A 14,271-nucleotide genomic window follows, 5' to 3' on the forward strand; every position below is an offset into this window, starting at 1 on the left:
CCTCTCAAAAAAAAAAAAAGCTGAGAAATGCTGCCTCAAAGCCCTCTGGCCCAGGGCCCGGCTGCAGGTATGCATGTTGTGGTCCTAGCTTTAAGATAAGCTTGCAGCAGGGCACCAGGCTGGTCCTGTGACCTAGGGCTCTCAAGACGCCAGCAAAGGCCCAGCATGGAGGCTCATTCCTATAATCTCAGTGCTTTGGGAGGCCAAGGCAGGAGGATCTCTTGAGGCCAGGAGTTTAAGACTAGTCTTGGCAGCATAGTGAGACCCCATCCCTACAAAAAAATTAAAAAACATTAGCCAGATGTGGTGGTGCTCACCTGTAGTCCCAGCTACTTGGGAGGCTGAGGCGGGAGGATCGCTTGAATGAGTTATGACTGTGCTCCAGCCTGGAAGTCAGAGCAAGACCCTGTCTCAAAAAATAAATAAATTTGTAAAAAATGAAGACACAGGAAAGGACCTGGGAGGCCCTGTGTGTGGCTCCAGGGAAATGGCTCCCCCAGCCACTAGAATTCTGTGATTCCCCAGAACCAGAAAGAAAAAAAAAAAAAATTAGTATTTCTGCATTCATTTGGAGGATACACAGATGGGAATTGCAATGGAAGCCTTTTTTTTTTTTTTTTTTTTTTTAAAGAGACAGAGCCTTGTTCCATCACCCAGGCTGAAGTGCAGTGGTGCAGTAGCTCACTGCAGCCTCCAACTCCTGGGGTCAAGCAATCCTGTCACCTCAGCCTCTTGAGTAGCTGGGGCTACAGGCATGTGCTACTACGTACAGCTAATTTTTAAATTTTTTTTGTGGAGACAGCGGTCTCCCTACATTGCCCAGGTTGGTCTTGAACTTGTAGCCTTGAGTGATCCTCCCACTTCAGCTTCCCAAAGTGTTGGGATTACAGGCATGAGACACTGCACCAAACCACAAGAAAGCTTTAAAAGAAAAAGGAATGATAAAAGAATGTAATCTTTTTTTTTTTTTTTTTTTTTTTGAGACGGAGTTTTGCTCTTTGTCGCCCAGGCTAGAGTGCAATGGCGCGATCTCGGCTCACTGCAACCTCTGCCTCCTGGATTCAAGCAATTCTCCTGCCTCAGCCTCCTGAGTAGCTGGGATAACAGGCTCCCACCACACACCCGACTAATTTTTCTATTTTTAGTAGAGACAAGGTTTTGCCATGTTGGCCAGGGTGGTCTCAAACTCCTGACCTCACGTGATCGTCCTGCCTCGGGCTCCCAAAGTGCTGGGATTACAGGCCTGAGTCACTGCGCCCAGCCAGGAATGTAATTATTTATACAACAGTTCACCATGTTGCCAGAGAAGGAATAATAATAGGTGGTTAGGGAAAGATCCTAAATCACAAAGCAAAGACGCATGCACTTGGACAAGGACATTGGATCCCCACAAGACAGGCCAGGGTGGGCTCACCCCTCCCTGCTACTGAGATGGAAACTGAGCCCAGAGAGGGGCAGTGGCTTACCCAGAATCCCAGGGACAAGTCACCCCAGATCCTCAAACACTCCCACCCTGGCTGGGGCTGACTCGGGTGGGTGCCCTGGATGGAGCGGAGCCCTCCTACCTGATGACCCACCAGCCGTCCAGGAGCTTGTGAATGACCTCAACAGCTTCGCCCTCGAGCAGGGACACCTCATCCTCCTCCACAGCAGCGTAGGCCTTGATGGCAACGTACGGCTCACCTGGTCCACGGCGGGGGCACAGAGCACGGTGTGAGATCTGGCCAGCCCGGGGCTCGCCACCCGTCCCGTCGTCTTCTCTCTGCACCTGGGCTTCCTCCAGGCACTCCAGACCCACCCAGGGCCCACAGTTCCCCCTCTTCTGGGTCTCCTCCCTCCATCCGCCTACTCCGTCCCGGTTTCCCTCGGCAAGCTCCTGCTGGCACCCTCTCTGGGGGCACACTCTGGACTTCTGCCCTCTGCCCCCTACACCCAGGTGAGCTTGTCCACTCCCATTCATTGCCACCCACTCCGGGGACCAGATTCCACAACGATGAAGGTCTGTCTAGACACCTAAATATGACAAGAGACCAGCCATGGGTAGGTGGGTGGAGCACCTGTCCACGTGGCACTGGGAACTGCTTGGCTGTGGCTGTCAGCCTGGGGGCTGCAGGCCTTCCCAGTGTTTAAACAATAGCCACAGGCCGGACGAGGTGGTTCCCGCCTGTAAGCCCCGCACTTTGGGAGGCCCAGGTGAGTGGATCACCTGAGGTCAGGAGTTCGAGACCAGCCTGTCCAACATGATGAAACCCCATCTCTACTAAAAATACAAAAATTAGCCTGGCATGGTGGTGCACGCCTGTAATCCCAGCTACTCAGGAGGCTGAGGTGGAAGAATTGCTTGAACCCAGGAGGCGAAGGTTGCAGTGAGCCGAGATTGCATTACTACACTCCAGCCTGGGTTGACAGAGCCAGACTTTGTGGAAAAAAAAAAAAAAAGCTGTAAATCCACATAAAAGGGTGAAATCACGCCATTTTAAAATGTGGGTAACCAGGCCAGGGGCAGTGGCTCACACCTGTAATCCCACCTAGCCCTTTGGGAGACTGAGACAGGTGGATCACCTGAGGTCAGAAGTTCGAGACCAGCCTGGTCAACATGGTGAAACCCGTCTCTACTAAAAATACAAAAATTAGCTGGGTGTGGTGGCGCATGCCTGTAATCCCAGCTACTCGGAGGCTGAGGCTGGAGAATCACTTGAACCAGGACAGCAGAGATTGCAGTGAACCGAGATCACACCACTGCACTCCAGCCTGAGCAAGGGAGTGAGACGCTGTCTCAACAACAACAACAAAGATAAATAAATAAATAATAAATAAATAAAATAAAATGGTAACCAATTCTATTATAGTTTTTTTTCAAGCTCAATGCAGGCCCCATCCAGCCCCAGCACTGCCAGTTTTCCCTTTCTGGTCAGTGATGACGCCCCCACCTCCAGGCAGCCCTCCTTCCTGAGCCTAAGGTCTGCTCATCCTTCAGTTTCCCACTGTACCTGACCACATGCCCATAGACATAACTGACCTCCCACCCTCCCCCATTGTTCGCTCCTCCTCCTGGTTCCCGGTCCGGTCCAAGGACATCGCAACCTGCCAGGGCCCCCCAAGCCAGAGAAGATGAGGTCTCAGCCCTGACTTTTCTGCCAAGCCAGCAACCAGCCCAGACTCCAAAGCAGTCACTCAACATCCCTGGGTCCCGCCTGCCCCTTTCTCCCACACCCCTATGGCCTGGGAGGGCAGGGAGCACCTGCATAGTTGGGCTCAGGGTCTTCCGTCTCGTCGGGACTGTCCAGGGGCTCGAGGAAAGACGCTGGGATCCAGCCTCGCTTTGCTTTCATCTGACAGAACCACCAACCTGTGCCAGAGATGCGGGAATGTGATTGAGGGGTGGGACCCGGAGGCTCCCTGCAGTCATCAGGGACGGTGAGGACACAGGGACACAGACACACCAATGTCCAATGCTCAGATTTGGAAATGTCACCTTCACCTCACTGGACAACGAGGTCACATGCATGCATACACATATGCTCACAGAATCATAGCTCTGAGCCCACTTCGTAATGAGCAGACAGTCCCATACCCGCCCAGACAGAACACTCAGACATGCACCACCCCGGCCAGCCATGCACAGATGCCCACAGCCATTGCAGGGTGCACACTCAGAGAGAGGGCGACTCGCAGTGTGGGGAGGACATTCAGGGCCCCTAAAGGAGCCAGAGTCCCCCCAGGGACCAGGCTGCCTGAGCCTTGGCAGCGGGCTTGTGGCTGTGGGTTCCTGAGCACCAGGGGAAGGAGCCCCGTAGGGCGGGAGGTCTGACCGCTCTCGCTCTTCTCCACGACCTCCACCACGTCCCCCATGGCCAGAGCCATCTCAGTGCCCGAGGTCTTCTCGTAGTTGGCAATGGCGCGGTACGTCTGCAGGATGATGGGGCCAGTGATGTCTGGGGCAGAGGGAGGGCAGGGTGAGTGGGCACTGCGGGGCCCATCTGGGTCTCCAGAACAGGTGCTGGCATCCTGAGTCTCTGCGGCCCTGCATTTCCTGGGCGCATAGCGTTCTCCAGGCTTTGGCCTCCCAATTCAAGCATGTCTTTGTTTTCATCTGATGAAGTTAGCGAGCCTTTCTCAACTTTATTTTCTTTTTTGGAGACAGAGTCTTGCTCTGTTGCCCAGATTAGAGTACAGTGACGTGATCACAGCTCACTGCAGCCCTGGACTCCTAGGCTCAAGCAATCTCCCTGCCTCAGCCCCCCGAATAGCTGGGACTGCAGGCATATGCCACTAGACCTGGCTAATTTTTTGTAAACACAAGGTCTTGGGACAATGCCCAGGCTGGTCTTAAACTCCTGGGCTCAAAGGATTCTCCCACCTCAGCCTCTTAAAGTGTTGGGATTACAGGCATGGAGCCACTGCACCTGGCCTTTTCCCAACTTTTTTTTTTTTTTTTTTTTTTTTCAGATGGAGTCTCGCTCTGTCGCCCAGGCTGGAGTGCAGTGATACAGTTTTGGCTCATTCATCTTGGCAATTCACCTGCCTCAGCCTCCCAAGTAGCTGGGACTACAAGCACCCGCCACCACGCCCAGCTAATTTTTATATATTTAGTAGAGATGGAGTTTCAAGATATTGGTCAAGCTGGTCTTGAACTCCTAACCTCAGGTGATCCACCCACCTCGGCCTCCCGAAGTGCCGAGATTACAGGCATAAGCCACAGCACCTGGCCTTTTCCTAACTTTAAGGTGCACTCGAATGCCTGGGATTTTGCTAAAATGCCTATCCTGTTCAGTAGGCCCACCATGGGACCTGAGTGCGTTTCTGACCAGCCCCTTCATCCAGCCGAGGAGGTGCTGATGCTGTTTGTTATTGGCTGAGATCAGTCTTCTCAAACTTCGTATATTGAAGTCCTAACCCCCCAGTCAGGGCCACTATGCCTTAGAGTGTGGGTGTATTTGGAGATAGGCTCTTGCAAGAGGTAATTAAGTTAAAATGAGGTCATTAGAGTGGGCCCTAACCCAACAGGCCTGGTGTCCTTACAAGAAGAAAAAGCCGGGCACAGTGGCTCATGTCTGCAATCCCAGCACTTTGGGAGGCCGAGGCAGGAGGGTTGCTTGAGGCCAAGAGCTTAAGACCAGCCTGGGCAATGTAGTGAGACCCCATCTCTACCAAAAACTTAAAAATTAGCTGGGCATGGTGGCACACACCTGTAATCCCAGCTACTTGGGAGGCTGAGGTGGGAGGATCGCTTCAGCCCAGGAGGTCGAGGCTGTAGTGAGCTACGATCACACCACTTCACTCCAGCCTGGGCAATAGAGCGAGACCCTGCCACTGAAAACAACAAAAACAAAATAGTGGCTGGCACAGAGTAAGTGCTTCACTAATGTTAGCTATTATTATTATTGTTGTTGTTATTAGCAGAGACTGTGCAATAATATTAGAAACTGCCACAGCCCTGCATCACCTCTGAAGGCCATGTTGGCCTCCAAAGCCTGTTCATTCATTCAGCCACAAACACTGCCCCGGCTGCCGGGAGCCAGGGTCTGTGCTGGTCTCTGCACTGCCGCCTGCAAAGGGCTCCTTTCAGTCTCCAAGGACCTTCCAAACACCCAATTCTTCTTCTTCTTCTTCTTCTTCTTTTTTTTTTTTTTTTCTGAGATGGAGTCTGGCTCTGTCACCCAGGCTGGAGTGCAATGGCATGATCTGGGCTCACTGCAAACTCCATCTCTCAGGTTCAAGCGATTCTCCTGCCTCAGCCTTCCAAGTGGCTGGGACTACAGGCGCCCACCACCACACCTGGCTAATTTGGATTTTTAGTAGAGATGGGGTTTCTCCATGTTGGCCAGGCTGGTCTCGAACCCCTGACCTCAAGTGATCCGCCCACCTCGGCCTCCCAAAGTGCTGAGATTACAGGCATGACCAACCGCACCCGACCCAAAGACCCAATTCTTCAGTAGGGTAGCTGTGAGCCCTCCCGATCTGCTTCCAGTCCCCGCTTTTTTCCCTGAACACCCCCCAACTCTGGATCTCCTCGGGGTGACCCTGCCCCTGGCTGCCCCACTGTCCTCTCACCTGCTGCGGTACTCTTGCCATCTTTGGGCAGCAAGTATGTCTCTGGCTTTTTTGTCCTGAGGAGAGAACAGTCTGGGTGAGACCCTCAGCTTCCCACGGAGGAAGGAGAGGCGCTGGGTAGAGCTACAGAAGAACTCCCCAAGAGAAAAGGGACCTGGGGAAGGGAAGGGGCACTGCGGAGAGAAGAGAGCAACTGGACTGGCTGAGGAAGGGCTTCAGGAAGTGACAGGGGCGGGGGGATCTGCTCGGGCAGCCCAAGGGAGGGACATGAGGAGGACACTGCATAGCCGCCTGCAGACTCTAAGGATGCCCTAAACCTGGGAAATGCTCTTGAGAGCTCCCAGACCATCTTCTTTCCCCTTCCCCTTCCCCTTCCCTTTCCCCTTCCCCTTCCCCTTCTCCTTCTTCTTCTTCTTTTTTTTTGAGACAGAGTCTTGCTCTGTCACTTAGGCTGGAGTGCAGTGGCACGATCTCAGCCCACTGCAACCTCTGCCTCCAGGGTTCAAGCGATTCTCCTGCCTCAGCCTCCCAAGTAGCTGGGTTTACAGGAGCATGCCACTATGCCTGACTAAATTTTTATATTTTTGGTAGAGATGGGGTTTCACCATGTTGGCCAGGATGGTCTCGAACCCCTGACCTCAGGTGATCCGCCCACCTCGACCTTCCAAAGTGCTGGGATTATAGGCGTGAGCCACTGTGCCCAGCCTCTTCCTCCTTCTGGAGCCCTGAGAGAGCAGGCAATGAGGAGCGGACCCCACTGTGGAGTCCATCCTTCCCCCACCTCCCAGGCTGATGAGAACTGCCCTTCCTTGGACCAGGGGACACCTTCAAGGGTCAATAAGTGCTGGGCGGAGCAATGCCGCCTGTCTCTGTCTTGGCAGCCTGGGTGCCTTGGAGAGGGGGTAACGTCCTGTCCTCATGCCCCCCACTTTGAGCTTCAGTGACCAGAGAGGGGTGGAGAAGGGAACTTCCCCAGCCTGCCTAGAGCTCCCTCAGCCTCTCAGGTGCCTTCCACACAGGGTCCTGGGTACAGGAGACCCTAGACCTGCTCAGTACTTAGCAGAGGCATCAACCCCACATCCTTCTGGCGAGCTCCGCAAGACACCCAGTGCTTCATCTGATCCTCACTGCCCGTTATAGAAATGGAGAACCTGCATTCAGAGAGCAGTGGTGGCCGGCTCCGGGTCCCATGGCCAGGTTGCCGCAGGGTCAGGATGAGGACCCAAGACTTTGGACCTCCGGCCCCGAGTGCCTCCCCCAGTGCCCTGAGGTGTGAAAGATGAAGGTGGAGGCTTGGCGGGGTCACAGGGACCGGAAGTGGAATCTGCCTCCTCTTTCTGGCTGTGTGGCTCTGAGAAGGCGGCTTTCCCTCTCTGAGCCTCGGTTTCCTCATCTGCAAAACACGGAAAGTCCCACCCCCTTCCCTCTCCCGCCTGGCAGGGTGAAAAGGCCACTCACTGGTTGTCCGTGGGGAGCTTGAGGTCATCGGGGCGCACCTTGAAGAAGTCGAGGAGGTGGGGACAGCGGGAGATCTTGGTGGGCAGGCTCATGAGCGTGCTGCAGTACTCAGTAAGCGTGCCCTGGCGGTTCTCGGCGGCCCGCTGCCCGTCGAACCACCTGGGAGCTGGCACCAGAGAACATGAGGTCAAGCCCGAGAGGGGCTGGGAGGGCAGCTGAGCCCCCGCCACCAACCCCCCGACAGGCAGCTCAGCCCCGCGCTCACCTGGAAGGTGGGGAATGATCCTGTTCTCTGGATTGATCGCCCCTGCCTCAATAGGGAACATTTCTTTTAAGGTTTTCTAAACATTAAAAAGACAAGAAGACAAGGAATATTTGTAGTTTACAACACTTGGAAAAGCACGAGATTGGAAGTGACCTAAATACCTCTCAAAACTACCTAAAAGACTGAGTGTGGTAGCTCACGCCTGTCATCCCAGCACTTTGGGAGGCTGTCGCGAGTGGATCACTTGAGGTCAGGAGTTCAAGACCAGCCTGGCCAACATGGTGAAACTCCATCTCTACTAAAAACACAAAAATTAGCTGGGAGTGTTGGCGCACGCCTGTAATCCTAGCTACTCAGGAGGCTGAGGTGGGAGAATCGCTTAAACCTGGGAGGCGGAGGTTACAGTGAGCAGAGATGGCACCATTGCACTCCAAACTGGGTGACAAAGTGAGACACTGCCTTAATATCTCGGGCCTAGAAATTTCGGTGGCAATCTGGATTCCTTGATTAGCAGAGGCACTGGCCTCTCTGCCTCCCACGTGCAAGTCACCAGCAAATCCTTTTGCTTCCAATCCCCAAACCTCTTTCGGATCTGACCGCTTCCCACCAACACCACCCTCCTGACCCTAGCCACTACCAGGCCCCCGTCCACCCTGTCTGTCCTCAATCCAGTCACCAGAGGGATCCTCTTAAAACTCAGGTTGACCAGGTTCAGGGGCTCAAACCTGTAATCCTAGCAATTTGGGAGGCTGAGGCGGGAGGATCACTTGAGTCCAAGTGTTAGAGACCAGCCTGGGCAACACAGTGAAACCCCATCTCTGCAAAAAACAAATCAGGAAAAGGAGCCAGGTGTGGTGGTGCACACCTGTGATCTCAACATGGGAGGCTGAGATGGGAGAATCGCTTCAGCCCTGGAAGTTGAGGCTGCAGTGAGCCGAGATCTCACCATTGCACCCCAGCCTGGGTGACAGAGCAAGACCTCATCTCAAAAGAAAAACGAATATTAAAAAAACTGATAACTCATTCTTAAGAAGATACAAATGTAAAATTTAGGAAAATAACTACCATTGGGACCACAACCACGAGGAGAATGTTTACCAGCAGGTGCATTTGTTATTCGGGATCTAGAACTTGGCTTTGTTTTTCAAAAGTGGTAAGAATGGTAGGCCGGGCGCGGTGGCTCAAGCCTGTAATCCCAGCACTTTGGGAGGCCACGACGGGCGGATCACGAGGTCAGCAGATCGAGACCATCCTGGCTAACACGGTGAAACCCCGTCTCTACTAAAAAATACAAAAAACTAGCCGGGCGAGGTGGCGGGCGCCTGTGGTCCCAGCTACTCGGAGGCTGAGGCAGGAGAATGGTGTGAACCCAGGAAGCGGAGCTTGCAGTGAGCTGAGAACCGGCCACTGCACTCCAGCCCGGGCGACAGAGCGAGACTCCATCTCAAAAAAAAAAAAAAAAGTGGTAAGAATGGTTCCGTTCTAGGAACGTTCTGGGAGATCCTGTCTGTTTTACTTTAAAATGAGAATTTGGTGTTTCTCATTTTATTCATTGTTTTCAGCAAGACTACTTAAATGTTTCAGGGGGAAAAATGTTTTTTAAAATACCCCCTTAGCTTTGGGAGGCCAAGGCAGGAGGATCACTTGAGGTCTGGAGTTCAAGACCAGCTTAGGCAACATAGTGAGATCCCCGTCTTTACAAAAAATACAAAAAATTAGCCACACACGGTGATGTGCACCTACAGTCCCAGCTATTCAGGAGGCTGAGGCAGCAGGATCGCTTGAGCCCCAGTGGTTGAGGCTGCAGTGAGCCATGATTGCACTGCAGCCTGGGTGACAGAGCAAGACGCTGTCACAAAAATATATATAAATAAATAAATCCCCTTTAACTGTGGTCTGGGAGGGGATTCTGGGTTCTGCAGTTTCCGCACTACCTGGGCTAAGGTCCTCCCCAAAGGGTGGAGCTGGAACAGTGGGTCCCTCTCTCTCCTCCGTCCCCACACTCACATGGAACTCGTAGATCTCGGTGAAGCGCCGGTACACCACCTTCTCGGACAGGTCCTGCCATTTCACCAGAAACATGTACACCTGGGGGAAGGCCAGAGTGGGGGGGACTCCATTCAGCTTCCAAAGAGGCTTTGCTGTGTGCACCCAGGATCCCACTACCCCCTGGAGGAAGTCCAGAGGATTGGGTGAGGGACATCTTTGGGGTGGTCCAGGATTGCAGAAAAGGCACAAACGTGGACCCCAGTGCTGCCACACCCCAGCCTTGAGACCCAGGGCAAGATGGTCAGCTTCTCTCAAATGGACTCATCTGTAAATTGGAGATAAAAGTAGGACATAGGCGGCCAGGCGCGGTGGCTGAAGCCTGTAATCCCAGCACTTTGGGAGGCCGAGACAGGCGGATCACGAGGTCAGGAGATCAAGACCATCCTGGCTAACACGGTGAAACCCCGTCTCTACTAAAAAATACAAAAAACTAGCCGGGCGAGGTCGCGGGCGCCTGTAGTCCCAGCTACTCCGGAGGCTGAGGCAGGAGAATGGCGTAAACCCGGGAGGCGGAGCTTGCAGTGAGCTGAGATCCGGCCACTGCACTCCAGCCTGGGCGACACAGCGAGACTCCGTCTCAAAAAAAAAAAAAAAAGTAGGACCTAGGCTGCGCACGGTGGCTCACACCTGGAATCCCAGCACTTTTTAGGACTGAGGTGGGAAGATCGCTTGAGTTTAGGAGTTCGAGACTAGCCTGGGCAACATAGCGAGATCCCCATATCTACTAAAAATACAAAAATTGGCCGGGTGTGGTGCCGCACATCTGTGGTCCCAGCTGAGGCAGGAGAATTGCTTGAACCCGGGAGGTGCAGGCTGCAGTGAGCCGAGGTTGTGCCACTGCACCCCAGCCTGGGTGACAGAGTGAGACTCCCTCTCAAAAAAATTAAAAAGAAGACAACATCGCATCTAACATCCACTGACTTGGATGAGCAAACTGAATCTAATGAAGGGAAACCCAAACCAAGGGACATTGTAAAAGTAACTGGCCTGCTCTCTGCAAAACATCAAAGTTGCAAAAGACAAAGACTGATTAAGACTGATCCAGAATCAGCTGGGTGCGGTGGCTCACGCCTGTAATCCCAGCGCTTTGGGAGGTTGAGGCGGGCAGATCACCTGAGGTCAGGAGTTCGAGATCAGCCTGGCCAACATGGTGAAACCCTGTCTCTACTAAAAATACAAAAATTAGCTGGGCGTGGTGGCGCATGCCTGTAATCCCAGCTACTCAGGAGGCTGAGGCACAAGAATTGCTTGAACTCAGGAGGTGGAGGTTACAGTGAGTGGAGATCGCGCCACTGCACTCCAGCCTGGGTGACAGAGCAAGACTCCATCTCATAAAAACAAAACACAAACAAACAAAAAAAACTGATCCAGGATCAACATGGCAAAACCCTGTCTCTACCAGAAAATACGAGCTGGGCATTGTGGCGGGCACCTGTATTCCTAGCTACTCAGGAGGCTGAGGCAGGAGAACCTCTTGAACCTGGGAGGCAGAGGTTGCAGTGAACTGAGATGGCACCACCGCACTCCAGTCTGGTGACAGAGTGAGACACTGTGCCAAAAAAAAAAAAAAAGTAAAAGAAACAATATAAAAAGACTGATCCAGATTAAAGAAGGTTAAAGACCATGACATGGATCCTTGAGTGGATCCTAGACCTGAAAAAAGTTTTTACTGCAGAGGACAAGTAGGATAATCGGGGGAATCTCAGTAAAGTCTGTGGGTGGATAATGGTGTTTTGTCCATGTTAATTTCCTGATTTTGACACGTGCATTGTGATTATGTAAGAGAATGCCCTTGATTTTAAGAAATGCCTAACAACTAGTATTGAGAGGTAAAGAAACATGACTTCAACTCATTCTCAAATAATTCACAAAATATACCCAGAAAGAGAGGTGCGGATGAAGGTGAGGGAAAGATTATTGGAGTGATTGGTACTGTTTTGAAGCCCAGTAGCCTTTCTGTAAATTTGAAATTTCAAAACTGAAAGTTACAAAGAAAAGGAGAAAAGTGACTAGGCACGGTAGCTCACGCTTGTAATCCAGCACTGTGGGAGGCTGAGACCAGAGAGTTGAGAGTTGCTTAAGCCGAGGAGTTCAAGATTAGCCTGTACAGGCCCGGCGCAGTGGCTCAAGCCTGTAATCCCAGCACTTTGGGAGGCCGAGACGGGCAGATCACAAGGTCAGGAGTTCAAGACCATCCTGGCTAACACGGTGAAACCCCGTCTCTACTAAAAAGTACAAAAAACTAGCCGGGCGAGGTGGCGGGCGCCTGTAGTCCCAGCTACTCAGGAGGCTGAGGCAGGAGAATGGAGTGAACCTGGGAGGCGGAGCTTGTAGTGAGCTGAGATCCGGCCACTGCACTCCAGCCTGGGCCACAGAGCGAGAAGATTAGCCCGTACAACATAGTGAAACCTCATCTCTACAAAAATTTTAAAAATTAGCCAGGAGTGGTGGTGTGTGCCTGTAGCCCCAGCTACTCAAGGGGCTGAGGCAGGAGGATCGCTTGGGCCTGGCAGGTCGAGGCTGCAGTGAGCTATGATCGCACCACTGCACTCCAGACCTCATTTCAAAAAAACAGGCCCAGGAATGGTGGCTCCCAGCACTTTGGGAGGCCGAAGTGGGTGGATCACTTTGAGGTCAGGAGTTTGAGACCAGCCTGGTCAACATGGTGAAACCCTGTCTCTACTAAATGTACAAATATTAGCCAGGTGTGGTGGCGGGCAGCTGTAATCCCAACTACTCTGGAGGCTGAGGCAGGAGAACCAGTTGAACCCAGAAGACGGAGGTTGCAGTGAGCTGAGATCATGCCACTGCACTCTGGCCTGGGCAACAGAGCAAGACTCTGTCTCAAAAAACAAAACGCAACAAAAAAGAGAAAGGTCTTGGCACATAAGACTAAATGTTCCATACAACCTTCATTCAATTTCCTAAATGTGGTTTCTCCCTGGCGTTCCTATGGGATTAGGGGACCCAGTGGACTTTCCTGTCTGAGCAGGCATTTGTCTAGCCTCCCAGGGGACTGATGGGAGGACTCTTGGCCCCTGTGATGGTGTCACCCTACTGGAGAGGATAAGACTCTAACTGACACTACAAGCAGCTGGGGAGAGAGAGAGAGCTTTAGTTTCCAGGCCTCCCTCCCGGGAGGGCCACTCTCTGATAGCGGGGCTAGTCAGGGAAGGCTTCCTGGAGGAGTGGGCCTTGGACCTGAGAGAGTGCTAGGCTGCCTGGCCATGGCAGGGGAGCAGAAGGAGGACTCCTGGCTAAGTCTGAGGGCCTGGCTGGGGACACAGGTGGGGACAGTAAAGGGCTGGGGCCCAGGGCAGGTCCAAGGGAACTGTCTTCCCTGGGTGGAGTCCAGGATCAGAGGGGTAGATCCAGGCCCAAAGACCAGAGACTGGGTGCTAAGACCCTGCCCCCTTAGTCCTCACTGGAGCTGGTTGGCCTTGGGACTGTAAGGGTGGCCGCGGTGTCCCTCCCGTATCCCCGCCATGGGATCCCCTCCACCAGCTACTCACATAGTGCTGGTTGGGTATGAAGCGCTTCTCAAAGCCCAGCAGGGCGATGTGACGGATGAAGGTGTCCCCCATGACTGGGTGGCCTCCAGTGCTCCCTGGCACTTCCAGGCTGCGCCTTAAATGCACTGGAAAGAGGAAGTCGCTTCTGTCGCGGTCGGGACAGGGGGCAGGGAGGGTACAGAAAAAGGCTTTGCTTCTTCTTTCAGTTTCTGGGGACTCTTCAGGCTTGCAGGGTGTAAATGGGTAGAGTCACATTCACACACACCTGCAAGGACAAGGAAAAGAGTTTACACTTGTCCTTCCTGTCACCTACATGGACCCCACGGGTTTTGGGGGTGAACCAAGCTGCTCCTGCCTCAGGGCCTTTGCATTTGCTGTGTCCCCTTGACCATCATTCCCCCCTTGACCATATTCCCCGCCTTGACCATGTTCCCCCCATTCATCGTCTTCCCTCCATAACTCTCTCCTCCATTTCTCTGCTCAAATGTCACCTCTTCCAAGAAGCCTTCCTTGATAACTTCACATTGCACAGCAAACTTCATACCTTCCTCAGCCTCTTCCTGCCTCCTTTTTCTGCAGAGCACTTATTATCACTGATGCATCACCAATTGCATGTTATTTTTATTTATTATTATTGCTATTATTCTTTGAGACAGGGTTTTGCTTTGTTATCCAGGCTCAAGCAGAGTGGTGTGATCAGTTCACTGCAGCCTCCAACTCTTGGGCTCCAGCGATCCTCTTGCCTCAGCCTGTGGAGCTGCTGGGACTTCAGGTGCGTTCCACCATGCCCGGCTAATATTTTAAAATTTTTTTGTACAGACAGGGTCCTGCTATGTTGCCCAGGATGGTCTCAAACTACTGGCCTCAAATGATCCTCCTACCTCTGCCTCCCACTGTTTTTGTTTTGTTTTATTTTGTTTTGAGATGGAGTCT

General features: G+C 52.8%; 1 protein-coding gene across 1 annotated transcript in view; it reads right to left on the reverse strand.

Annotated features, from left to right (window-relative positions):
- NCF1 (neutrophil cytosolic factor 1) overlaps positions 1-13,502 on the reverse strand; it is a 16,028-nt gene extending 2,526 nt beyond the window's left edge. The window contains exons 1-8 of the mRNA XM_011960587.1: positions 13,339-13,502; positions 9,785-9,865; positions 7,778-7,853; positions 7,513-7,678; positions 6,055-6,110; positions 3,813-3,935; positions 3,242-3,349; positions 1,566-1,683 (exon numbers count right to left, since the gene is read on the reverse strand). Coding sequence (XP_011815977.1) covers positions 1,566-1,683; positions 3,242-3,349; positions 3,813-3,935; positions 6,055-6,110; positions 7,513-7,678; positions 7,778-7,853; positions 9,785-9,865; positions 13,339-13,410 — 800 coding nt within the window. The 5' untranslated portion in view covers positions 13,411-13,502. The remainder of the gene's footprint in view (positions 1-1,565; positions 1,684-3,241; positions 3,350-3,812; positions 3,936-6,054; positions 6,111-7,512; positions 7,679-7,777; positions 7,854-9,784; positions 9,866-13,338) is intronic.
- Between the last annotated feature and the right edge of the window lie 769 nt (positions 13,503-14,271).

The sequence above is a fragment of the Colobus angolensis genome, unplaced genomic scaffold (genome assembly GCF_000951035.1).
Source record: "Colobus angolensis palliatus isolate OR3802 unplaced genomic scaffold, Cang.pa_1.0 Scaffold516, whole genome shotgun sequence".
Taxonomy (NCBI): domain Eukaryota; kingdom Metazoa; phylum Chordata; class Mammalia; order Primates; family Cercopithecidae; genus Colobus; species Colobus angolensis.